Consider the following 27,486-nt stretch of genomic DNA (forward strand, 5'->3'; position numbering starts at 1 on the left):
CTTCCTCCTTGTATTTTCAGCTACCTTCGAAACCTGGAATCCGGGGATGGGTGGGGTGGTGACTGTCAAGGTAGGATTAGAGCATTCCTGAGTCTTCTAGCAAGTTTTCATCAAAATTCCACCCTAATCCCTAACAGATTGTTATGTTTACTCTTGGGAAGCAAACTGTGTCATTAACAAATTCCTTTTTAAAAAAATCAGCATTCTGTATGTACTATGATCTTCTTTACTTCTTAAGTTCTTTCACAGAGGCTCACAGAGTCTAAAAGACTCATTAAAAGCATAAACAACAATAGCAATAATAATAAAATACTATTAAATACAGAGAACCTAAGCCCTACATGAGCTGTGAGGTCCTACGTGATTTAGACTCTTTGACATAGCCTCCCACCATCCCCAGTTCTGACTCACTGTCATCAACACACTGGCATCCTTTCCACTGTCAAACACACTGAGCAAGCTCCAGCCTCCAATCCCCTAGTCACTAAACCCTGCTTCCCAGAGCTGGCAGCACATCTCTGCTCCATGGTGCCCCCAGTGGTGCCTCCCCACAAAGCACTTACTATGCTCCAAGCTCTGTTTTTTTGCTTAATCTTCCCCCATGGCAATCATCTGCCTCTGACATAAATACTTATGTCCATCCCAATTAAATATTTAATTGTCCATCTCTCTCACTAGAACAGAAGCTCCAGGGGAGCAGGAATTTTGTCTATTTTGTTCAGGGCTCTATTCCAGCACCTAAACCAGTGTCAGGGCAAACAGCACTGGTGCTCTGTAAATATCACTGAATGAACAGATGCCTATTTTGCAGATGTCAAAGGTGAGGCCCAGGGAATCAAGGGGACTTTGTTCAAAGTTACAGCCTAGACCCAAACCCAGGCCAACACCCTTCACACTGCCCTGTAGCCTAAAGTGCAGAGCTCTCATTTCTACACCTTCCTGTGTCTTCTCCACATCAGTGAGCAATGTCTGCTGGTAAAGCCCACAGGCCCCTCCTTCATCACTCTGCCTCTTCTAACTGCCCCACTGATGGCAAATACTTGGCAGGTGGCCCAAGGCCTGCTGTCGGCAAGAAATGCTTCCTGCCTATTTCCCGGCACAGGCTGTGTTTTTAGCTCTGAGGGCCTGGTGGGCTCAGTGACTTCCTTGGCTGGCATCTTGGGGCTGATCTCTTTTCCACCAGTGCAGACTCACCTTGCAGACAAAAGAGGCTTTGAAAGCCTGCAGACTCATTCAGTGGACCCTTCCAGAGGAGAAAATCTTGTGCAGGAGAAGCACTGGGCATTTCAGTGAAGGCCTAGGCCACTGGGTCAGTGAGTGCTGCCTGGCAGTGCCGCCTGCCTGCCATGCCCAGCACCCAGCTACTCAGGCAAATGCAAAGGCACCTTCTGCTCATCAAAAAATCATAATATTCCTCTGGGTGTGTGTGTGTGTGTGTGTGTAAAAGGCAGGGAAGGGAGAGATAAAATACATTAAAACATGTCAAAATATACATAAAAATATAGAAAAATAAAAAAATAAAACCTGCATTCCTAACTGTTCAAGGAATGAAATAACCAAAATTAGGTGGAGTTCACCATATTATTAAAATAAAATCAACAGCACTGATTTGCAGTTTACAAAGTGTTTTGGTATTTAACGGTTTTCAGAACTGCACCACATGAGTTTGAGTCTGCTCTACCCCTTACTTGCCATGCAATTTTAGGCAAGTTAGCCTTTCTATGCCTCAGTCTCTCACCTGTAAAATGAAGCAAAAAATAGTAGCTTCCTAGGGCAGTTGTGAGTATTTGACGAATTAATCCATTGAGAGCCCTTAGCAAGGTGCCTAGGTGAAAATAAGTGAGGAATCCATGTTAGCTATCATGGTTACGTTATTCAATTTAATCATTACAATGACCTCTTGATTCGATGGTAGATATTAGCGCATTAGCAGACGGGAAAGCTGAGAAGCAGAGAGAGCAAATGACTTGGCCAAGATCATAAAGCTACTGAGCAAGAGAGCCAGAACTCAAACTCAATTCATCCAGTAATTCATTCATTTAACAACCAATTTTTGAGCAACTACTATGCCAAGAATAGGGACTGATGACACAGCAGCAAAAATAACAGACAAAAATCCCGGTTCTCACAGAACTTGTTATCTAATGGGGAAGATGGACCGTTAACAATAAATAATATGTGAGGAGAGTGATATGATCAGTGATACAAGCAAAATGAAGGCGACCATACCAGTAAGCAGTCAGGGGGAGATTTCTAGGCAGAGAGAACAGCAATCACAAAGGCCCTGAGGCTGAAGCAAATGTGCAGAGTTGTGCAGAGTTCAAGAAACAGCAAGGAAGTTTTGTGCATGGAACAGAGCTAGTGAAGGCGTGAGTGGAAGGAGACAAGGTCAGAGAGAGGACAGTGGCCAGATTATGGTAAGGATTTTATTCTGCATGAGATGGTAAAATGTGTGCACCACCAACATTCTTCATCATCACCATCATCATCATCATCACATTTGACAATGCAAGAAGTCAAGAAGTTGAGTTTGAGAAAAATCACCAGTAGTTGTCTCATTCTGATTTTTAAGGGATTTCTTAATGGCCAAGTTTTACTCTCCAAAGCCTAGATGTACATTTGTTATGGGTTAAGGTAGGGTTCTGCTGGCTAGTGGCCAGAGGACCCAGGTATACCCTAAATCTGTCCTGCTAGTCACTCCTTCCTATTCAGATTCCCAAGAAACAACACCACCTGAGAATCAAAGTTAAATAAATATCCATTGCCCTTTTCCTTCTGCCAGGGAAAACTTCAAGGGTAGAGAGAGCTTTCAATAATGTCTTGAGGCTAAGAAGAGTATTCACTGAAGGAGGGGGAGGGGAGGAGGGGGGGAAGAGGGGGAAAGGGGGGAAGAGGGGGAAAAGGGACAAGAGGGGGAAAGGGAGGAGGGGGAAGGAGGAGGAGAGGAAGAAAGAAGGGAGCGGAAGAAGGAGGGAAGGATGAGGGGGAGAGAGGGAGGAAGAATCTTTAAGGGGGACAGAGCAGTGGGACCACCAAATCCTCATCTCTCCCCATTTCCAGAGTTTTTATAAGGTTGAGAGACCTAGGAATGAATTTTGCCACCTGCAGCAAATTTTTGCTAACTGTGACAGATCGGGCAAATGTTCGGAGATTTTAAAACCACAGCTTAGCTACACAGGAAAGAATGATGGATCACGTCCCCAAGACATCTACTTATTCTCATTGTTGAGCGGTGTTCTGCAGGTTTAAACACCATTACGCTGAATGCTCAGAAAAGTGTGTTTACAGGATTAAGCAAAGCAGGCGTGAAAGTCTTCCCACATTTCTCCAAATGGATAGTGGACAGATTTGGGGGCTTGGAGATTGGAGTGCAGAAGTAGAGTCCACATTTGACAGTTGTATCACAGGTGGGTGCAAAACTGAAGGGGAGAAAGTGACTGTGGGACTGGAGCTTTGGGAGGAGCTGCTTGGGGTAGGACAAGGCACTCACAACCCTACGTAGTATGGTGAGGGGAGACACTGGAGGAGCTTAAAGAGGGCTGATGTACTTTACTTTCTGTAGATTTTTTTTTCAGATTGAAACTTACAATGTGATGACAGGAACATTTCATCTGTCAAAGCTCTGAGAAATTAAAATGCCCTGTCCTACCTTAACACACTTTTATTTTATTTTATTTTTTCATTTTACAAGTCCAACACCACTTTCAGCATTGTAGGCATGAAAAAAGCATTCAACTTTTCTTTTCTACCTACTGCTACCCACAGTATGTGCCTTACCTTCTCTTCCTGGAGCTGCCTCCCAGCGGTCTCCCCTCTCACCTTCCCCTCCATTTAATCCCATCTGCACATCCAGGAGACCAAGATAAACCCTTGTGCCAATATGAGAACTGGCCACTTCCTCCACTTGGGCCTTGGGAAACATGGCCAGGTTTGAGCCCCAGACATGGAGGCCCTGCTGTCCTCCTGCAGCCTGGGCTTGGTGCAGGACACTCTGAAAAGACCAGTACGGTTAGCATTCATGGTGCTAACTGCTGTGAAGAAAACTGAAGCAGGTTATGTGACACAGAGTCACTGAGAAGTGTGCATAGGGGGTGCCATTTCAGAGAGGGTGGCCAAGCACCTCTGAAGAGGTGACATTTGTGCAAAGAACCTGAATGAGCCATGTGGATTCCTGGGGAAGGAGGGTTCCAGGCAGAGAGAACAGCAAGAGCAAAGGCCCTGAGGCGGGACGTGCTTGCTTGAATGTTTTAAGGTTTGTTTTCATTGTGGTAAAATAACCACAACATAAAATTTACCATTTTAACTGTTTTATAAGCATCAGTGGCACTAAATCAGTGGCACTAAATACATTCACATTGTTGTGCAACCATCACCACCATCCATCCCCAGAACTTTTTCATCAACCCTATCAAAAACTTTGTGTCTATGAAACAATAACTCTCCATCCCCCATAGCCCCTGGTAACAACCATTTTACTTTCTATCTATGAATCTGACTACTCTAGGTACCTCAGGTAAGTGGGATCATACAATATTTGTCCTTTCATGTCTGGCTTATTTTATTTAGAATAAAGTTTTCCAAGTTTGTCCATGTTGTAGTACATGTCAGAATTTTAAAGGCTGAATAATATTCCATTGTATGGATACACCACATTTTGTTTACCTATTCATTTGTCAATGAACACTTGGGTTACTTCTACCTTTTGGCTCTTGTAAATAACGCTGCTATGAACAAGGATTTACAAACATCTGTTTGAATTCCTGCTTTCAACTCTTTTGGGTATACACCCAGAGGTGGAATTTCTGGGTTGTATGGTAATTCTAAGTTTAACTTTTTGAAGAACCACCATACTGCTTTCTACAGCAGCTGTACCATTTTACATTCCTATGTACAAGGCAATGTACAAGGGTTCCAATTTTCCACATCCTTGCCAACACTTGTTTTCTGTTGCTTAATTTTAAGGAACAGCAAGAAGGCCAGTGTGGTTGGATCAGAAGAAGGACAGGGGCAGGAAGAAGGCCAGAGAAATCTAACCATAAAAGGCCTATAGTCATGGGAAGGACTTTAGTTATCACTGGGAGAGAGACTGGAGGCTTTGCAGAGCCATGAGCAGTGCAGGGTCATAATCCCATTTATAATAAGAACTTTAAAACCTAATGCTTCCAGTTCCAGAAGCTGGGGCCCCTAAGGCTAGTACAACCCTCTTTTCTCCCAAGCTGCCAAAGGGTTAAGTAAATGTAAACATGGGTAAATGCAGTGAAAGGAGATATTTCCTTCCCCTGGTTGACACACCTGATGCGGGAAGCAGACTCTTGCTCCCTGGGAAAGAGAGGCCTGGCCAGACTTGTGCTTCAAGAAGAAAATGAACATCGCCTGGACACAAGATGGCTTAGCACTTCTCATGTCAGTTTCTGAGAGCTACTGAACAGCCTAAGGCCCCATCTGTTTTCAATCTTGTTAAAAGGGCCTCGTGCGCTGGCGCCTATTTAAAATAATGCACACATGGAGTTTCTAAAATGAAGAAGAAAAAAGGCCCATGCTTTCCCTGCCGGCACAGCTTATGTGTTTATTTTGGAGCAGGCTCTGGGAGTTCTGAGACAAGACATAGCTAAATTCTCTTCCTGGGGTTGATTTGCAAGTCCCCACAGGCTTTTGCTCCAAACATTTAAGGCAGCTTGGTATGAACCGGTCACTCCTTCAAAAGTCCACTGTGAAATATCTCCAAATTAAGGCTGAACTCAGGAAAAGGGAGCCCAAGGCCATTTTCCTCCTTGCAGAAGGACTTTTTCCCCAATTCCTTTTCCTCAATAGAGACTTCAGTATCTAAAGGCCTAGTTCCCCTTTTCAGACGCTCATTTTCTTCCCAAGGGGCCACAGTGGTTCCAAGATAGCATGACCCAGATAGAGGCAAGAACCAGTGTGAACCTAATCCCCAAATGGGGACTGCAAGGGGCAGAGTCAGGGAAGAAGAGCCCCCTACAGTCAATACACTTCCGTGTCAAGAAGCAAAGGCAAGGAGGTTTCTCCGTCCATGTTCCAGAGAGCAGGCAGTCCCTATGAGCTGCTGAATCAATGACATTCTTGACTTACAAAGGCACTTGCATGTCCAGTGCCAAAAAGAGCCATAACGGGTCATTTCTGACCCTGCAGGTTCAGAGAAAACACCTCGTAAACGCAGAACCACTGCACAACCTCATCAACAATGGCCCCACATGTCGGGGGACTTTATAAATAACTTCCCCTAAACCCAGAGCAAGGGAAGTGCAAAGAGGCACAAGAGAAACAGGGTGAGCATGTGAGAGGCGGCCCAGCAGGGATGGCTCCTATTGTCTTCTGCACCTTCACACCTGCTTTGACTCTAAGGATGCAGCTGACATAGTTTTCACTTAGTGGCAGCAATGTCCAGTTGCAGTGGGGGCAATGGTTCTCACACTAGGAGTAACGGCAGAAGCAGCAGCAATAGAAGCAAAGGCAGGGGAAGCAGTGGTTGTAGTGTTTGGAAGGGGCAGAGACAAGAGTAGTGATGGTGCTAAAAGCACTAAGAGCACTACTCTGAGCACCAAGTAGTAATAGGACCCGTAATTGTCTGTGTTGCCTTGGTAGCTCCAGCAGCAATATAATTACAATATAGTGTATTTATCATACAACACCATTAATTATATTTATGTTAGGATTACAATTTATAATAGTTTTTTAAGCACTTACTATGTACCAGGCACTGTTCTTCACATGTGTTAACTCAATTAATTCTGACAGTAACTCCCCAAGTAGGTCCTGTTATCATTGTGCCCACTTTATAGCTGGCAGCACTAAGGTGCAATGAGATTAACTATAATTCCCCAAGGTTACACAGCTGGGAAGTGATTAGACCAAGAATGCAAACACAGGCGACCTGGCTCCCAGATCCCTGCTCTTAACTACTCCCCAAGGCTTCTTCCAACCCGTGGCAGAACCCAAGACAAGGGGAGCAGCAGGATGGAGGTCGTGACAGAATTACTTCTGAAGAGGCTGTCTAATGAGGGGCCTCAAAGACTTTTTTTGGAGGTTCAAAGTATTCAGGACCTTCCACGCTATGCATCAAACAGAGTAGTAATTTTTATTTTGTAATTTGCTAAAATATGGGTTTTATATGAGATTTAGTTCGAAACAAAAGGGTTGTTTTAAAAGATTGTTAAAAAGCAGCAATGCGGTAAGGCTTTGGAGTTAGACAGATATATTACCCAGGTCTTATTTTCTATATTCTGTTGCTCTGACACCTTGGGCACTCGCTGACCCTGGATGGACTGCTTCTCACAGAGTTAGCCATACCCAGAAAGAGTAAAAGACTTGCCATAGAGAGTACCTGTACAAATGCAAGACAACCAATCCAGAGCTCAGGTGGCAACGGCCTCCTCTACCAGGCTTTCACACTCCAGGCCACCATGCCCCTGCCCCCTAACACCCCAGGACCAGGTACCAGATAACCAGAGACGGCACCTGCACCCCAGAGCCCGCTGAAATTATTCAAATTAGCCAATCCTGAACCTGCTTGCCCGCCTCACCCTTTCCTTCCCAAGTAACCACAATAAAGGCTTTTGTCCACATTTTCCCCTTGTTCACCCTGCCTCCTGATCAGCCATGGTGTCTCCCCATGTGACCCCCACATCGTGGTGTGCCAGCCTCCTGCTTTTAGGGGACTATGAATATAATACACTTCTTTCTTCATGATGGTCATTTCCATGACTGCGTGTCTTACCATACCCAACTAAAACAAATCCTGGGTATCTTTCAACAGGCTTGGTCCAGCCCTTCAGGGTTTCAGTTGGCTCCAGATCTCTGTTGGGCTGCTGGGTGCACAGCCAGGAGACACACTTTCGGAGGTGGGCTGTGTTGCAAAGATCACTGAGCATTCTGGAACTTCCTCACTGTGGGATTTTGGGGAAATCACAGAAACCTCTGCCTCATTGTCTCTGTCTATAAAATGACAGAGAAGGTCCCTGCCCCATCTCTGTCCCGAGGCCACTGTGATAACTAAAACGGAGAGTGAAGGTGAAGTTTATTTGGAATGGTCTGGGAAGCCCACATCATCATAAACTGGATTACTACCTCCTGTCTTTAGAGTATCACAGGGCTCCCTGCACATAAGGTATAGTCTTGGAACTGTTTCAGTCTAGAACAGGATTCCCCAACCTTGGCACACTGACATTTTGAGCTGGAAAATTAATTCATTATCGTGGGAGACTGTCTCATGTATTGTAAGATGTTTAGCAAAAAATCCCTGTCCTCTATCCATAGATGTCAGTAGTAACCCCCGGTTGTGACAAAAAAAAGGTATCCAGGCATTGCTAAATGTCCCCTAGAGGGCAAAATCACCCCTGGCTGAGAATTACTGATACAGAAGGGATGAGTTAAGCTCTCACCCCTCTTCTCTTTTCCCCCTTCCACCTTTCCTTCCTCCTCCTCTTTTCCCTCCTTTCTCCCCTGCCCTCTCTCTTCTTCCAAAGACGCTCAACAGTTTGCAACCCCACGTACCCCTGTGGAACACCAGGGCTCTAAGGGACACAAATGGAAAACAGTTGCTCTATTGGACAACTCCAGAGATCACCAGAATAGAATTCAGAGTTCTATTATTGGTGGGTCTTGGTTTCATTCCCATCTTATATTTACCAATTCAACTCATCTGTCCAGGACCAAACCATCTTATCCATAATTTACCATCCTTTTTAAGTAGGCTCATATCAAAACCACAGAATGTGAGAACTGAAAGTTCCTTTGGGGTTACCCAGTAAATTTCATCTGGCTGCTAGCTCTGGTTGCTGTGTGAAGAATAATGAGGCTGCCCTAAGCTCAGCTGGAAAGCGTGCCTTCATTGAGCAGTGGTGTCTGCCGTGGCTGGGGGAGGGCTGGCAGGTAGACAATACTCCGTGCATTTGCCAGTTCCTCCTTTACAAATGAGTCAATCTAGTCCAGGGTCCACCCTGATTTAACTAAAATGAAACAAATTATAGCAATGTGCTGAACATAGTAGTATTGTTGTTACTATCTCCATTTTGCAAATAAAAAAACTGAGGCTTAAAATACTGAGTCACATGCCCGAAGTCCCATTAGTAATAAGAGGTAGTGCCAGGATTCAATCGTTTGCTCTTCTGATCAAAGGTACAGCTCCATCCATCATATCAAACTGTCTTGAAATATCTTGTCTTTCTTCCGAGGCAACAAAAAGTTCTCCTCCACAGAAGTAAAATACCATAAAGTAGTAATCAGAATTAGTGAAATGAGCCTGTTTACTTTCAGACTCTAAATGTCATTTCCCAATAAATATATGCAAAGAGCAGTTAAAGTAAGGATTGAAAGAAACCAGAAGCCACAAAGAAGGGTGGCAGGGACAATAGATGTGTATCCCAGAAATGAGGGGTGAGTTAGCAATGGGAGTCAGGAAAATACAGTTTATAGAGTATGGGCTGCTTGGGAGCCAGGAGTTCAAATTCCAGCTTTGCCAACTGTAAGCTGCATTACCAGGCCTCTCTAAACCGTATTTCTTCCGTGATAGTAATAGATAACTCAGAAGGCCACTGTGAGGATAAAGAGTATCAGGGGTGTGTGTGTGTGTGTGTGTGTGTGTGTGTGTGTAGCAAGTGCTTAATATTTGGGAATTATTTATTATTATTATCACTATTACTGGTATTATGAAATACTAAATTCTGTGAAGGTATTTAGCGAAAGAAGTCTAGTTCTAAACTGATTAGACACTCCTCCCAAAAAAAACGAGTGGGGAAAGAGAGTTAGGTTTTAGAGAGATGGGTAACTGGACAATCGGGTATACAGATAAATGGAAGAATGGATAAATGGATAGGTATTCACAGAAGCAATATTTTTGGGAACTAAGATGCAGAACCTAAGGGAAAGCCACTATAAAAGAGACCGTCTAAATTAAGTATTAATTTAAAACTGAGAGGAGAGATAAAAAGAGAGGTGGTGAGAAAGCCAGGATGGTGCCTGGCTGGGAAGGGCCCTGGTACTGCCTCGAGACTTTGCCTTCATCCCATAGACATCGAGAAGCCGAGGCCACAGAGACCAAAGAGCGTCAGAGAGAGACCAAAGAAGTTGTATAAGAATAAGCAAAGTGAGGCTAGTGATCAAAACCTGGTTCTGTCCAATGAATACAAAGCTGAGGTTCCTGGCACTTGGCTGGCCCAGCCATGGGAGGTTCAGCTTCTCTGTTTCCCCTGCTTTTCCTGGCAGCCGGAGTGGAGAGCTCCCTGTCTCCTCCTGGTCTGGACAGAATGTAGGCCTAGAGGTGGGGTGGGTGGGAAGTTCACCTGATTCAGTTCCATCTCAAACAGGCTGAGAATCCACCCAGAAGCTCAAGAATGGAACCTCAGGGCTGTTGTTTAGGAAGTAAAGAAAGTCCCAGAAACACAGGTAATGAATGGGAGGTCAGAAAACCTAGCTGGGCTGTCTGTGCTATCTGAGAAAACTGATCTCAAAAAGTGCTGGAGGCTGGAGGAAGCAAGCCTTTTTTCCAGCTCTGGCTGGGCAGCAGGTGAGTCAAGGGAACTGGGCTTTGGAACCAGACAGACACAGATTCCAACCACAAATCTGCCACTAGCCTCACAAATACCTACTTTACCTCTCCCAGCCTCAATTTCCTCATCTAAACAATGAGACTTATTCCTCAGGAGTTGCTGAAGAACTAAATATAGTAATATGTGAGAAGCATTAGCTCCATGAAGGGCACATAATTGACCTTCAATAACAATCTTTCTTCTTTCTTTTAATATGCACACAGAACCCCCAAAATGCAACTCTTGATGCCCCTGAATGAGACTCAGTTCCACATTCCCTCTGGCACTGCCCTCTTTTTACTGCCAGGTTCTTCCCCTGAGAATTCCTGAAGCCAAACTTGGCAAGGAGGAGACAAGGGTGGGGAGTGGTTTGGCTCTACTGTAACCAGCCCCGTGATCATGGGCAAGGAATACCCAGCATCACGCCGAGGTTCTGGAGAAGAGCGAGAGCGGCAGTAAGAGCAGGGTCAGTGGTGTGGGCCCCAGGGCTTCAGGATCTCAGCTCTTCCACCAACCGATGGGTGGCCTCGGGTAGGACACAACCTCTTGAGTCTCAGTTCCATCAGCATTTCCTTAGTGGGGTCATGGTGAAGTTTAAATGTATACAGACAGCAGCTGGCATGCTGTGCTTACCTAATGTCAAGCATTCCTTTACCTTATTGTAATGTATCATTGCTTTACCTGTATCACTGGTGTCAGATTAGTGCTTTGCCTGTGTAGTTTCTCATGCAAGATGATATTTGTATGAGTCTGTTTCCTGGGATGTTCCTTTAAAAGACCCGTTATTTTCTCTATAGCTTTTCATTTTCCCCTACTTCAAATAAGTTAAACAAGTATTTACTGAGCACAGATTATGTATGTGGGTGCTTGAAGCACCTACTAAGTCCCTGAATAAGTGCCCAGTGGTAGCCTGTCCCCTGCATGCTACCATAACACTGTGTATCTTTTCTTCATGGCTCCTAATCAGTTTGTAATTATGGGGTGTGTGTGTGTGTGTGTTTGTGTATAAGAGAGAGACAGACACAGAGAGAGACAACTCAATTAGATGATTGACAACTATCTCCTCCATTAGATTTTAAGCTCTATCAGGCAGAGACTATATCTTTTTAATTGCCAATGTAGCCCTAGCACCTACCACACAGTAGGCACTCAGTAAATGTCTGTACGTTGAATAAACATATTGTGCTCTCTAAAAGCCCAGAGTCTAGAGGGAGTTGAGGTAGGTGAATGAGATATTTTAAAATAATGGTAGAAATATGCATGAGGTATGTGAGAGCACAGATTACAGGCATGTTGCCCAGCCTGGATAGAAGAGGTGGTGAGGGGAAGCACAATAGAAATAATCCCTGGCACTATTTACAACAGCCATGACATGGAAACAACCTAAATGTCCATCAACAGATGACTGGATAAAGAAGCTGTGGTATATTTATACAATGGAATACTACTTAGCCATAAAAAGGAGTGAAATAATACCATTTGCAACAACATGGATGGACCTGGAGATCATCATTCTAAGTAAAGTAAGCCAGAAAGAGAAAGAAAACTACCATATGATATCACTTATATGTGGAATCCAAAAAAAAAAAAAGATGTAAATGAACTTATTTATACGAGAGAAACAGAATCACAGACATAGAAAACAAACTTACGGTTACCAGGAGGGTAAGGGGGTGGGAAGGGATAAATTGAGAGTTTGAGATTTGCAGATACTACCTAATATATATAAAACAGATAACTAGTTTCTACTGTATAGCACAGGGAACTATATTCACTATCTTGTAGTAACCTATAATGAAAAAGAATATGAAAAGGAATATATGTATGTATATGCATGACTGAAACATTATGCTGTACATCAGAAATTGACAAAACATTGTAAACTAACTATACTTCAATAAAAAAAGAAAGAAAGAAAGAATCCCTGAGCTAAATCTTGAACAACGGTAGGCAGGTGCCAGCTCACAGAGGACTTTGTAAGCCAAGCTTGGGTCCCACAGACTAAGTCTAATGCATAAGCCAGCCCTTACACAGAAGAAGAAACTCACCAAGTCTTTTCAGAGAAGTTAGACTGAATTCCAGCTCTGTCACTTGCAGGCTGTGTGGCTTCAGGTAAGCTACATAACCTCTCTTAGCTTTCATTTTCTCATCTGGAGAGTGGGGGAACTCATAGTATCTACTCTTCATAGAGTTGTGATGAGGATAAATAAACTAATCTATGTGAAATGCTCAGCATGTGCCTGGCATTTAGAAAACATGTGATTAGACACTGGCTGTTTTCACTAATCCCTCCCAAGCCCAAGCTGCACAGCTGTCATGTACATGACAACACCATCTGTAGAAATTATCTCATGTCACTCTCTAAACTCCCTGAGAGAAGTGGTCCAAGACAGGTTCAACTCAGGCTGAATTCTATTCTAAAGGAAGCAGCGCCTTAGGAAAGCTCCTATGTGATGTTAAAGACAGACATTGTAGGGCATATAAACTCATTCTCAGATATCAGCCTCTCCTCTCTTTCCCAAGGTCTAGAAAAAGCAGCCAGACTGGGTCTGATCCAAAAGAGGCCATTTCAAAGCACACGTCCTGTTTATGTGTCGGCCCCACTCCCCTCCTCAGGAGATTCTGGTCAGGGTGGGCTGGGAGATTCCTTAGACAATCTAATAGATTAGTTTCCAGTTTAGCATAACAGCCAGACAGATTTTTGTGGTGAAGTCATCCAAGTCAATTAAAAGGCATTTTTTCCCTGCTGCGAGTTCAGAAGTCCCTTTGGTTTGTTCCAGCTTTCTGGGATGTTTCATAATAGGTTCCACCCTGGGTTAATTAATAACCCTTGATTCCTACTGAAATGCAAAGACTGAAATCCTGTGTGCGAGCACATCTGGGCAGGGGCTGCTAGCAGGGCTGGGGTGAGCCCAGCAGGGTCTCCTCTTGTCAGAGAGTGAGCCAGACCCCAAATGGTGGAGATGACAGCAGAGCTGGCAGCAAATGTAAAGAGTGACCGAGCAAAAGCTTAAGGTCAAGGCTGGAGAAGTGGTGTGGGGAGGGGCAGAAAGAAGCAGAGGAGGGAGAGCATAAGCAGTTGAAGGAATAACAAGGCCAGAGATTAGGTAGCTTGGGAGTAAGTTGGAATGTGGGTGTGAAACGGGTCAGAGCAAGTGGCTGGGAATAAGTTGGTGAATAAGATGCAGTTGACAGTGGTTTGCTTTTATGCAATGCCAGCTCGAACACACCTCGTGGGTCTGGTTCCATTCTCTCTGTTTCAAGGAAAATAGGGCATCTCTTCTACTCTCAAATGCAAGTTACAGGTATGAGAATGAAGCTTAAGCGGCTAAAGAACAGAGGCAGGGATGTACATGCATTTTATGAAGTTCTTTCCATGAACCTCATCCCCTAGTATAATATTCAAGGATAAAGTGTCTTTTACACTCAATACAGAGCTGAGTTTCTCTGCCTCCAGTCTCATGCTACCATTCCTACCCAATCCATCTTTTAAAACCACTAGCATCCTAAAGTGAAAACATGATCACAGCACTCCATGGCTTAAAAAGTCCAATAAGTATGTCCCCACTGCCTCTGGAACACAATTTCTAGTCACATGCCTTGTCATACAAAGCCCACCCTGAAGAGAGACTGTCCTCTATCCTCTTTTCCTGCTTCATCTTCCACTACCATTTTGCATGCAGCCTAGACCCTGTCATTTTCCCTACATGTGACAAGTTGAGATTTAAAACATGCTCTTTAGTGGGAAGGTCTTCCTGGCCTGGCACTCAGCTAATTCTCATCCCCAAGCCTCAGTTGAGCTTTTCTGGGAAGCCATTCCTAAGAGTGTCCCAAGGCAAAGTTGATGATCCCTCCCTCTTCTGTGCTCCACCAGGCTTTGCACGGATCTCCATGACAGCCCTCACCACAATGTATGACAGTCACTGCCCCCAGTGTCTATCTTTCCACCAGAAGAAGAACACTTTAAGAGTGGAGGGCTCTGTCAGTAAGGCCAAGTACAAAGCAGGTGCTCAGTAAGTGTTTCTTGAATGAAGGAGTAAGTTAAGATACGACAAGTTCTGTTTACTTTTTTATTACACATCCCTCAAGAAATTAAAGGGCTTACTGAGTTCTCCTTCAGAACATCTACTTAATTTCCACTGGAGTCTCATCTATCTACGATTCTAACAGAGGGCAGGGCAGATGTTGGCGGTGTGGGGTAGCAGTTGGAAAGGGTAAATCACCAAACTTGGCAGATAGAGGCTAAGGAACTGTGAGCAGGCCTTCTCAGTGCAAGAGGGACTAGCTTTTATCCCCGCTGGTCCCTTCTTCTCATTGCTGGTTAAGGTACAGTCAAGCATGGAGGTGGGCTGTGAAGGATAATTCCACTGGCAAAGCAATCCCTAAATTTTAAAACAGCAGGGGTCATCCAACCATGGCCTCAACACTTCCCCCACTGCACTCTTTGGAGTTCTCCGTTGGCTATCAGCTGTTGTCAGCATCCTTCCTAGACAATCACCCTACTGCCACCCTACTCAAAGAAGAAAGCCTCTTGTGGGTAAATGTGGAAAGTACGAACTTCATGACTAGAGAATTAGATTAATTTGTCTGCTATTAAAACCATCAGAAGGGACTAATGGGTTCTTAAAAGGGGAAGACAAAAGATAATATTGGCAAGAGGAGGAATGTAGTTGGGAAAACAATGACATGGGAGATGAGAGCCTCAGTTCTCCACAGTTTGAACTCCAACAATAATTTGATGTGTGTGCTAGGAATAGACACTTCCCTCTCTGAACCTCTCAGCTGTTAAGGAGGTTGGATTAGATGATCTCCAAAGTCCTCTTCTGGCTCCAGTCTTCTATTACTGTGCCACATCATCCATCCACTCACACTTACTGAACATTCATTGGACACCTTGACCAGGACCTGTGCTCTCTGCTACTAAGGAAAAGTTGGAAATTCACACCAGGTACCAATTGAGTGCCATGTCTCAATAGAAAATATTATTGGATATATATAAATAATATAAACAAATAAATCAATAATAAAAAATCTATAAGCATGAACTGTTTATATTTCTTATCCCCCAACTACACAGCAAAGTTCTTTAGTGCATGGATTATATCCTTTTCACTTCTGAATAATCCCAGAAACTGAAACCTAGAAACTACTCAGACAACATGTGTTCAATGATGTGAAGGTGACTGTAAAAATAGCTACTAACATTCATTGAGCACTTTCTATATGCCAGTATCTGCTCTGCGTTCTTCACACATGGTAAATTATTTCATTCTCACAACAACTTTATACGTACATATTGTTGTTGTTGTTGTTATTTTCATGTTACATATGAGGAAAGTGAGGCCCAGAAAAGTCAAACTACTTCCTCAAGATCACTCAGGAAATGGCAGAGCTGATATTTAAACCCAGGTGGTCTGGCTCCAGAGTCTGAGCTATTAACACTATTCATGTAATCTGAAGACATATAGCTACACTTCAAGACAAATAGCAAACATTAACTCTTCAGGGAAAACAAAGAACAAGCAGAATCATTAACTATGCAGCAATAAGCCAGAAACATCAACTAATGAGTGAGAGCCAATAGGGTTGGTCAGGAAAGGAGGAGTCTTTTGCTGGAAGAACATCTCCTAAGAACTTGTAATTTATCCAGTAGATCAAGTAAGTCGGGAGAAATAGGAAGGGATGGTGGAATTATGTGCTCAAAGAGCCTGAACAAAGAGGAAAGGCAAAAACCTTGATGAAGGCAAGTTCAAGACCCAATATGTACGCTGATAGATCTACTTCAGTAAAGAAATAGGGCCATGGAGTTGGCTGAACCTGGATTCAAATCCCCCACATTCTTCCTTGCTGTGAGATCTTGCCTTGGTAATTTATTTAAGCTCTCCAAGCCTCAGTTTCTTCAGCAACAGGCATATCATGGGGATTAAATGAATTCATGCATGGGAAGGACATAACATGCCCCTAGCATACAGTCACATTCAATAAAATTTTGCTACCATCACCATGATTATTTTATAATTTTTTTATCCATTTCCCTATTGCCTTCTTAAGTCAGTGAGCCTAAAGGTAGACCCAGGATGGCGATAAACCCACATCAATCAATGTCATGGTTAAGGAGAGAAACACTTGCTCCTCTAATGAGTTATGTTTCAGCTAATAGCTCTAGTGACCCACCTGCTTTTTTTTTTTTTTAATTCCTCCAGCTGGTTCTTAGATTTGAAAAGAAAAAAAAAACCTCCATGGAGACCTGCACGCTTTTAAAAATAATACAAAACAGAACGTCTGAGGTCAGGGTAAGCCAAGCCAAACAAATAAATCTTGGAGGATTGTGTTAACAAAACAAGGCTTAGTGGATCAGAGCGGGTAGAGTTCTGCTGGACGCAGCCCTGCAGAGAAACGGCAAGCTCTGGTGAATTTCAAATATAAGGAGGTCAAATAGGAAGAACAAATTATGGAGCACTTCAGACTTCAGCATCAATGCTTGGGCTGTAACCAAGGGAGCATTCTGTGCAGGATGGTCTCCAGAACCCATGGGTCATGTAGAGTCCTAGAAATCCAGATCCAAAAGATCCTATAGATCATCCATACAACTGCTATGGAGGGTAATTTAGCAATACCTATCAGATTTCTAAATGTCCGAGGAGGCAGACTCTGAGATGGATGTTAGCCTATGAGAGATACATTAGGGAGCACTCTGGGAATCACCACCACTGGAAGGGAAGAAAATGGAATGAAGCAGGACTGGGCATAGGGAGAAATCAGGCTGCACTGCTATCTCAGCAGAGGCTTCTGCCAACCCCACAGAGAGCTCTGAAGCTGGGATGGCCCTTCAGAGCTGTCTCAAATTGGAGTAAAGGATCTAGGTCTTTATATCTTGTATTAGTCAGGATCACAAGAGATGTCACCCTGAGTGAGTCACTTCTGAATGAGGGCTGACAGCTGATGGCTGTCTTTCAGTATCAATGCCAGCAGCTAGAAGAAAAGTCTTTTATTCCTCAAGGTGCATTATAGCACTCACTCCATGCAATACTTTTATAACCAGTTTTTCTATTCTAGAAAGGAAGCCTATGGATATTGCAAACAAATGTTTGAAATGCCATAGGTTTAGCATTGTTTATAACAGTAAAATTACGGAAAATAAATTATGGTATATCCAGATGATTACCCTCAACAATCATTAACAAGAATGAGGCAACTGTGCACATACTTTCATGCAATAAACCCTAAGATATATTAAGTGAGAAGTCAGAGTGCAGAACAGTGTGGATAAGCAGAAGGGTATGTGTGGATGATAAGCACCTAAAGGGATGGATTGTGCCTCTTACTGTCTACTGCCACACAGCCCCACGTCTATCCTACATTCTCTCCTGCACTACAGGAGTGGAAAGCCTAACTCTACAATTTCCACGTTCTTTTGACATGATTCCAGTTAATTTCAACCAGTGGGAGATCTGCATGCAAGAGCTGATGTTAGGAAGATGATGGCAACCATTCCATTTCTGGGGGTAACAACAGAAGCTTCACTAACAGCAATAGCAGTTAGAGCAGGTTGGTGCAATTCCTGCAGCATCGGTGGGAGTGCAGGCTCATGGTTCTGCACTGGTGATAGTGGCATACCCAGCAGTGGCAGTGACAACAGTGAACAGAGAACTGCTGTGGCTCTGGGTTATATGATTTTCCCCTTTTGACCCATTTGGAATGAATCTTCCTTATTCAATACTCCTCTGAAATACTTACAATGCTTTATTTTTTTTCTGACCAGCTACCATGAATGAAAAGCAAAAGAAAATATACATATATGTGTATTTGACCACTGCATTTAAAATCTCTCTGGAAAGTTGCCCAAAGAACAAGGGATAATGGTTAAATGAACTGCCTAATAAACAGTGAAATGAATGGTCAAAGAAAACTAGATCTGATGGGAGCATGGCTGGAGGTAGGGTTTTCACCACATACCATTTCTCACTTTTTCAACTTTTGACTAGCTGAATATATTACCTTTATGCAAAAAAAATAATAAAAGTTATCTCCAATTAGGTACATAAATTTCCTATGAAATATTTCCCAAATTAACCATCTAGTTTCTGCTGGAGCATTTCCAGCACAGGGACTTCCTACCTACCAAAAGGATGTGGTCCATTCATCATTACCCAGCACTGCTGAAGTTTCTGTTTATACCAAGTTGAAATCCATCATGTTGTAAGATTATACCATTAGCCTGAACTCTAATCCAGGGAAACATTATAGGCTGGTGGCTCAGCACAAATGCAGATGAAACCTGGGTTCAAATTCCTCTTCTAGCACTTCTTTCAAACAGGGTTTTTAACCTTTCTGAGCCTTAGTTTCTTCATCTACCAAATGGGGAGTCATAGTAACCACCTCAAAGGGATATAGTAGGTTGGAATGAGATTAAGCATGTAAAGTGACTTACCCAATACACTTGGTTATTGTTCTTGATATCTGCAGCACTGGCAGAAAAATGTAGTAGATAAGAGGGGGACTCTTAATTCAGACTGTCTGGGTTCAAAAACAGGCTCCTGCCAATTATAAATCAGGCTACCTTGGGAAAGCCACTTATTCCCTCTGAGCCTCAGCTTCTGTAAGATAGAGGCAATGACAGTGTCCATCCCAACAACAAAAAGCATTTATCCTTATCTTGTAAGTACTCAACATATGGTAGCTATCACCCTTTTCAACCACTCATTCAGGTGGTAGATATTTACAAAGAATAGAGTGGGTCCTACCAAAGACCTCTCTTTCTCTGGACTAAACATCTCCAGTTGCTGACACTGATTTTCTTTGCTTCTCTCACTTTAGCCACTCTCTTCAGAAGTCATTCCAGGTTGCTACTACCTTCTCCCAGTAGGACGGTATAACTGGATCTCTCACAAGAGTCTAACTAGAATAGTGAGAGAGAGAGAGACAGAGAGACAGAGAGACAGAGAGACAGAGAGAGAGAGAGTGTGTGTGCCATCACCTTCCTGGACTCTAAATGCTGTACTTTGATAATGAAGCCTGCAGTGGCATTAGGTTTGGGGGGAGTAATAACCATAACTACAGTTACTGAGCTCTTAATATATGTGCCAGAAACTATGCCAAACAAAATACTTACACTGACTCATTCACTCCACACATTAACTCTAGGGGGTAGATATTATTATACTCATTTTTCAGATGAAGAAACTGATGCCTAGAGATGTTATAAGTGGAAGGTCAACACAGCTAAAATATGGTGGAGCTGAAATTCCATCTCTAATTTATCTTACTCTGGAGCCACAATCTTAACCTCCATACCATACTTCCTCTCACAAATATTAAGAATTTGTTCAACTCAAATTTTAGGTCTTCTTTTCCCTCATGCTATTTTAATAAGCTAAGTCTCCCCAATCCTGCTCCTCTTCAGCTGAGTTTTTGAATGGGACCTTATATTGTATCCCCATTCAGTTTGATCGCATCAGATTTAATCCAGTACTCTTGCTCCCATTAACTTCAAGTCATCGGCAAATGTAATTCAATAAATCACTGTTAAGAAGGAGAAACAGAACAGAGCCAAGGCAGACAGAGCTCGTTGGCAAAGCATTAGATGTATTTCTCTTAAGGTGTATTACTATCAAGTAGTCAGTTCCTGATCGGGGTGATGTCCAACCTGTTACCAATCCACAAAAATGCATTAACATCCAATCTCCATTTCTCTACCTCATTGACTATTGTTTCTTGAAATATCACATGGCCTTTATGTCAATATCTACAGTTAAGTCCACTCTAAGAAACGTTGCCCCAGAAAGAAGTGTGGATGATAGGCTAAAGTGGGTATGAGAAAAAACATACACGGCGATCTTGAATGTTTAAAATATTTAAAGAGAGAAATTCCACCTTTGATTCCAGAAGACATTTTAGTTAAGGAAATAGATAAAGGGCAGAAGATGAACAGGACTCCAACCAACAGCCTTCTCTGGGATCCATACACATCTTCCCCACCCCATCTCAACTCCAACATCACACAAGGACAAGACTCCACTGTATGGAAATCTGTGCTTGCCCAGCTTCAAAAGAGAAGGATCTTCACCTTCTCTCATCTTTCCCACCATCTGCTGGAGCAAGGCACTGTCATTCCTCATGCTTTGGTACCTCCACTAACACCAAGGAAAGACTGACTGTTGTAATTTCAGCCTTCTTTATTAGAGAAGCATGAAGCCCAAGGCTCTGCCCCACCAAGTCCTGCTAGTCTCAGAACTGTGAGTCTACTTGATATTAATCCATTCATCAACCTCATTGCCGAGTCCCACAGAGGGGTGACTTGTACCTGTGGAGAAAGAGACCCTTTGCCTCAAAAATAAACAGAGGAGAGCTTGACATGCCAACCACCCTGGCCGGAACCTCTCAGGCCCTTCTAGGACACAGCTGTGAGGCCCCGCAGAGCCAACAGGGCATTCTGGGTAATGGAATGCAACATGAGGCAGTTCCCCCCACTGGCCTCCCCAGGGCTTCTTGATTTCTGGCTCTGCAAAAGCTGAGGCAAACAGTTTTTAAACTGGGGAAAGAGGGTGGAGAGAAGGGGCGGAGGCTTCCTCTAGGCCAACCACAACTAACTCATTCGTTCTGTCCAGCAAAACCCAGACAGTGCAATTATCTGGTTAATTTGGCCCTTAGTTGGGAGACAGAATTCCGAAATGTGAGGCCAACTCAGACTAAACAGTGGCTTCCATCCTAAGGCTTTTCCTAAGCACTAGAGGATGCATGTAAGATTCCTAGGGGGGATGCTTATGTGACCCACCCACTGATCCAGATGGGAGGAGACAAACAATTCAGACTCTAAAATGAGTTTAGGAAGGAATATCTTCCATAGAAAAATGCCCAAATGACCTGCTAATTGGTATCCTGGCTAATTTGCCTTCTGGGTGACATGGAGGGAGGTGACTGAAAATCAAGATGATTCTAAACTAGCCAACATTTTCCAGCTTGATTGTAGCCCTCATATACTAGCTGAGTGTCCCCAGTGTCCTGGGTGAGTTATTCTTAGAGCAATTCCCTCTGATGCTCCTGCTTATAGTTTTTGCACCCATAAGTTGGGCCAGGGGCAGCACTGATATTAAAAGGTAAAATTAAAACAGGCCCCTGAAGGCTTTCACAAATGTAATGAGACAGGGCTAGCTAAACTGGCAACCAAGCATTTACCAGATGGTTTATGGAAAACTCAAATTTTTGAATGGAGATTAAGGAACAGTGATTTATCTCCGTAGCCTGGAATCTGTGGAATCCATCAGTTATTCATTCTGCAAATATTTGCTTCCGTTCTAGTATGTGCCAGGCCCTGTGTTATTTAACAGAGTGAGATCTAAACAGCCATGGTCCCTGCCTGCATGCAAATCATCCCACATCTAACTATGTGGTTAAAAACCCAGATAAGGGCTAGAAAGGAAAAGCTGGGGTGCTATGAAAAGGGAATAAACAGGTTACCTGACTTAGAATGGAGTGGGAAAGCTCAGATAAGGAGACTTTGAGAAATGAATTTTAAAACTAACACTTTAAAAAAATCTAATTTGCTTTTTTAGAAAGGTCACTCTGGTTTTAGCACAAAAAATACATTGAAAGTGGATGAAAAGATGAAATTAGGAGGCTACTGATTAGGAAGACTGGATGAGAGCTGATGATGGTTCAGCCAAGGATGTAGGCAATGGGAGTGGAGAGAAGCGGATGGACAGAGAGATGTGGGGTGTGGAGTCAGCAGCATCTGGCCATTGAATGAGTGCAGTGGTGGAGGGAGAGGGAGGAATCCAGGAGACCGTGCGGGTTTCTGGCTAAGGCAGAAGGTAGATGGTGGCACTCTTCTCTGAGAGGGACTCTGGGAAGATGTTCAGGTGCAGGCCAAGGAAAGACAGTGTCCCCACATCATTCCACACCTTGTACTTCCAGTCTCCTTATGCTGCTTCAGTCTCATACATTCTTTCCATTGCCATCTCCACTTATTGAAATCCTATTCACCCTTTAAGATCCATTTCAAATACCACCCACTCCTTGAAGCCACTTCTGACTCCATCAATTAGTTGTGGCCTCTGGTGCTTGTGGCACTAAGTTTGGACCCCTCTTTCCTGGACTCCACCTGTGTTGAGGTTCTGTGAAGACTTATCTTGCCTCCCTTCCTAGACCACAGGCTTTTTGGGACAGAGCCTCTGCTTCTATATCCTTGTTCCCCACATGTTAGTGAATAGCACAGTAGATGTTTGACAAATACTCGTTAAGTGAACAAAAACAACCTGTTCTTTGCCATGGAAGGAAAACCAGTAGACATTGGACTGACTTGAAAGCCACAGGATCAAATTGAAATTCAAGCTGTAGGTGTTTTAATACTAAGCCAATTCAAATTTGATGCCCAAAAAGGCTTTCTGTTCCTCCAACACACCAAACTCAAAGAGTGCTGGAAAAGTCACACCTCTCTATTTTCTTGTGGTGCTTTTCTGAGTTCATCTTAAAGCAGGGACCTTTTCTATCTTATTAACTGCTTGCCTTTGATAATGATGATTATGACAAATGGGTAACATTTATAAAGTATTGATATGTGCCAGGTGCTGTTCTAAGTACTTTTCATGGATGAACTCATTTGATCCTCACAGCTACTCTGTGAAGTTAATGCTGTGTTACCCCAATTGTAAGAAGAAGAAACTGAGCTTCAGAGAGCTTAACTATTGCTCAACCAACATCACACAGTTAGTTGGGATTTGAAACTAGAGTCTAGATCCAGAACCCATGTTCTGATGTGCTCTCTTCAGGCCAAGGACAGTGCTTAGCATTAAGTTGGTCCCCAACAAGTGTTAACTGAATGAATGGGAGGAGCCCTAGATCTGGAGACCTCAAATTCTCATCCTAATTCTGCAACTGATCTCATATGCAGCCTTGGGCAAGTCTGTGCTTCCTTTCCCACAAAATGAGGGGCATGGATGTTGATACTAGTAGTAACAAGAGCCGCTATTCGAGATTCTAATCTCTTTTGAGGCTTGACATAATTTAATCTCAACAACAACGACACAAGGAAAATAACACACAGAAAGAACCATTTGCCCAATACTTAGAAAATGAGGGAGCTAGGTTCAAACCCATTGTGTTCCTATATTGTGCTTCTTATCCCAAGTGGTTCCAAGGACCATGGTGGGGAATGCAGGGAGGCGGAACAGGATGGAGCAGACAGACTTTCAGGCTCCTTATGCCCATTTCCATCAGAGAAGCTCTACTTGTCTCTATTTTGAGAATGGGCTTCTACTTGAGATTTCCCTTGAAGAAAGGTTCTGTTGCTAAAACAAAAAGGTTGAAAACCATTGGACTAAATAATCCTGGAATTTAACAAGATTCCCAGGTATAAGCCAGGATTTTTCTGGTAAATTGGCTCATGACAGCCACATAGGATGGGGACCAAGGCTGCTGCTGGGAATGGCTCCAATTATAGAAAAGGTCAGGGCAATAGTGCTAAAGACTCAGTTCCAACCTACCTGTTCCACTCGGATCTCAATCTCTCCATTCACCTTCTTTCCATGGAAATACTTGGCCCTGTAAAGGAGAAGAAGAAATCCACTGAGTAAAAACTGCTTCACTCTTTTCTCCCTTCTCCCAAAGACCTTATCCCCAGAGGTGCACATTCCCTACCTTCCAGCTCTCTCCTCCCACCTAGACTGATGATTTTCCCATTATTTATATGTATTGTGCGGGAGAGGTGAAAGAGTACCGGATGGAAGGACTAGAGACTCAGGTTCTGGTTCTGCCAAGTCGCTTTATCTCCCTGTGTCTCAGTTATACCTTCCGTAAAAGGAAGACATAAATACCTGTGTGATATATTTCTAAGCATTATTTTAAGGATCAAAAGAGATAAAGAATCCTACATAAGTAAATAGTGCAGAATTATTTTTATTTAAACCCTATATAATTCATACAGGACTTATTAAATTGATCTATCCATCCACTCATTGCTTTATGTGTCCATCTGTCCAATGAAGCAGACCTCATCTGTCCCTTTGTCTGTCCACCCATCCATCCAACCATCCTTCTATTATCTTCCCTCTAAACCTCCGCTTCTGTCTTCCCATTATCAGTAAATGGCATTCCATTTACACATCACTCAAGGCAAAAACACAGACTTCATTCTTGTTACCTCTGTCTCTCTCCCTATCTCTGTTGATCCTACATTCTAATTATTTCTCAAATCCATCCACTTGACCATTTTTTTCTATAAGCACCCTAGTCTTTGCTTTAGTCATCTCTCCCCTCATATAAATTCTCTTTTCATACTCTACTTTTGTTTCACAGCACTTATTGCAATTACAATTACTTACAATAAGTAACTAGGTTTCATGCCTGTGTCCTATCAAAACTACAAAACAGCTCCTTCAGGTCATGAGCAATCTATCTTACTCATCATTCTATTCTCAACACCTACCAGAGTGCCAGGATGGAGGGATAAATTGGGAGTTTGGGATTTGAGGACACTAATTACTATATACAAAATAGATAAACAGCAAGGACCTACTGTATAGCACAGGGAACTATATTCAATACCTTGTAATAGCTATAATGAAAAAGAACATGAAAAGGAATATATATATATATGTATATGTATAACTGAATCACTATGCTGTACACTAGAAATTAATATAACATTGTAGACCAACTGTACTTCAACAAAAAGAAATTAAAATTAAAAATAAATAATAGAATAAAAAATATTTGTTCAATGAATAAATGATTGAGGAAATAGATGGGGGGAAAACACTTGTTGAGTACATACTCTGTGCTACAAATTGTACTATATGTTTTAACCTATAGTCTTTCTCATTTAATGCCTGCAGCCACCACCATGAGGTGGGTATTATTATTTCCATCCTATAGACAAGAAAACTGAAACCCAGAGAGATGAAATACATTGCCTAAGTGGCTTGAATCCTGGACTTCCACTTCCACACCTATGCTTTTGCTCAGCCCTGAGAAACGGTAGCAAATGTTGGAGTGCTCCTGGGTTTAGATCTTTTTCCTCAAAGCAAAAATAACACAAGTTTCCATTTGCTTTTTTTGATTGTTGGTCTGATGAAACTAATAGCTCTTTGTGACTTGCTGTAATCTGAGCACTGTGTTAAGCATTTCCATAAGCCTTCTCTGGGGCAGAGGCAGCTCTTTGCTCCCAACCCCCATTCTCCTCTTTTTCCACAGTAAGAGAGTTTATAGATTGGCACCAAGAAATGTATATCCCAACTATCCATTCAGCTAGGTGTGGCCATGTGATTGAGTTCTAATCAGTAATCTCACGGATTACATTCAAGAATCTTTTTCTTAGTTTCTTCTTCTATTCTTTTCCCTGGAACATGGATGTTGCTATCTCTTATTTCAACCTTCCATATACGAAAGAAAGTATCTTTGCTACAATTTCTCTGACCAAGCTGCAGTCTGTCTACTTCTGAAGGGTCTCTCTACCTACATTTAGCTGACAGCAGTGGAGTTCATCTCTTTCTAAGACTGTCCGAATTACTGCCTGACAGCTCTAATATTAATGCTACTTTTTCTTACAATGTTGACAGGCTTAGATGACAACTAGGTAGGACTTCAGTAGGAACAGGAGCTGTTACTGTGACTTGAAACTAAGATTTATTTTTTCTCCCAGGATGGTCTTTGACAAAATGTGTGTGCAGCCAGCCTCATGCAAAGGGAATCTTTTCACATAGTTTGTGAATTTTACTGTGAATCTTGGAACGTAGTGCTGGCAAACTCCAGGCACTGGAATAAGTTCACCTCTAATATTCGTAGAGCCTGGAACAAAAGAACAAATGGAAGCCTATGTATCATATACCTCATATTTAAAATTGATTAAACTAGCAAACATTTAAATAAAGCATGTTTGTCTTCCCTCTTTGACTAATACAACTTCATAATGACCTGGAAGGATCATAATTTAAACATCTTGGAATTCTTGGAGATCCACCCAGAATGTGGTGGCATGTGGGTTACCAGTTCTTGGTTCCCATCAACGTTCCTCATTCTCCTCTCACCTCCTCTCTGTCCTGCATCACTGGGGCTTCTTATGCATGCTTGTGGATGGCTCAGCCCATGAGGCCAAACTCCATCTCCTCGCCCACACCTATCAACGGTGTCTTGGCCATCCCTGGGGAGAATGAATCTGGGAACTGACCTACACAGGCCCTGGAACTGGGCCTGGGTCCCTATGGGCAGGGAATTCTACAATTCTGGTTACCCACTGCATGATCTAAGGGTGTAATCTGCAGGGTCCTCTTCTGCTGTCAGGAAGGGTATAGCTTTAAGGGCCAGAGTAGGACTTAAGGCGGAGGACCCTATCACCTGAGTTTAAAAGAAGTATTATATGAGCCTGGGACCTCAGGATGGCAACCAATGAGTACAATCACTGGTGTACTGGAAAAAACATGGATCTGGAATCACACAGGTTTGGGCAAAATCTTAGCTCTACAACTCACTCACTACATGTTCTAGGAAAAGTTACTTAACCCCTCCAGTCATAGTTTCCTCATTTGTCAAGTGGTGATAAGGTCTAACAGCCAAGGTGTGGTGAGAAATTCACTTGGTCCTCTATGCACAGGGCAGTGAGTAGAGTGTAGTGGACTCAGGGCCGGACCACCTGGATGCAATCCCAGCACCACCACTCACTCGCTGTCCAACCTAGGTAACTCAACTCAACACTGAGGCTCTCCATGTGCCTGTTTCCACATCTGGGAAGTGGGGATTATCACAGTAACTATTCCACAGGGGTGTTGCGAGGATTAAATGAGACACACCATACAAAGTACTTAGAAAGGTTCCCAGCACGTTGAAAGCTCCAAAGTATACAGCCCAGGGCCCAAAACAGAATCAACAATGACAACAAAGAACCATCAAGTGTTTGCTCTGTGGCTATGGGTGCCATGTGCAGAGACCCACAAACAAACATAATCCTACC

The 27,486-nt window shown here is 43.0% G+C and overlaps 1 protein-coding gene across 5 annotated transcripts in view; it reads right to left on the minus strand.

Moving 5' to 3' along the window:
• SYN3 (synapsin III) overlaps positions 1-27,486 on the minus strand; it is a 447,506-nt gene that overhangs the window by 368,404 nt on the left and 51,616 nt on the right. For all 5 annotated transcript variants that reach the window (XM_010994185.3, XM_064491696.1, XM_064491695.1 and 2 more), the window contains one exon: positions 24,026-24,083. In XM_010994185.3, coding sequence (XP_010992487.1) covers positions 24,026-24,083 — 58 coding nt within the window. The remainder of the gene's footprint in view (positions 1-24,025; positions 24,084-27,486) is intronic.

This window comes from Camelus dromedarius, chromosome 11 (genome assembly GCF_036321535.1).
Source record: "Camelus dromedarius isolate mCamDro1 chromosome 11, mCamDro1.pat, whole genome shotgun sequence".
In the NCBI taxonomy this organism is placed as follows: domain Eukaryota; kingdom Metazoa; phylum Chordata; class Mammalia; order Artiodactyla; family Camelidae; genus Camelus; species Camelus dromedarius.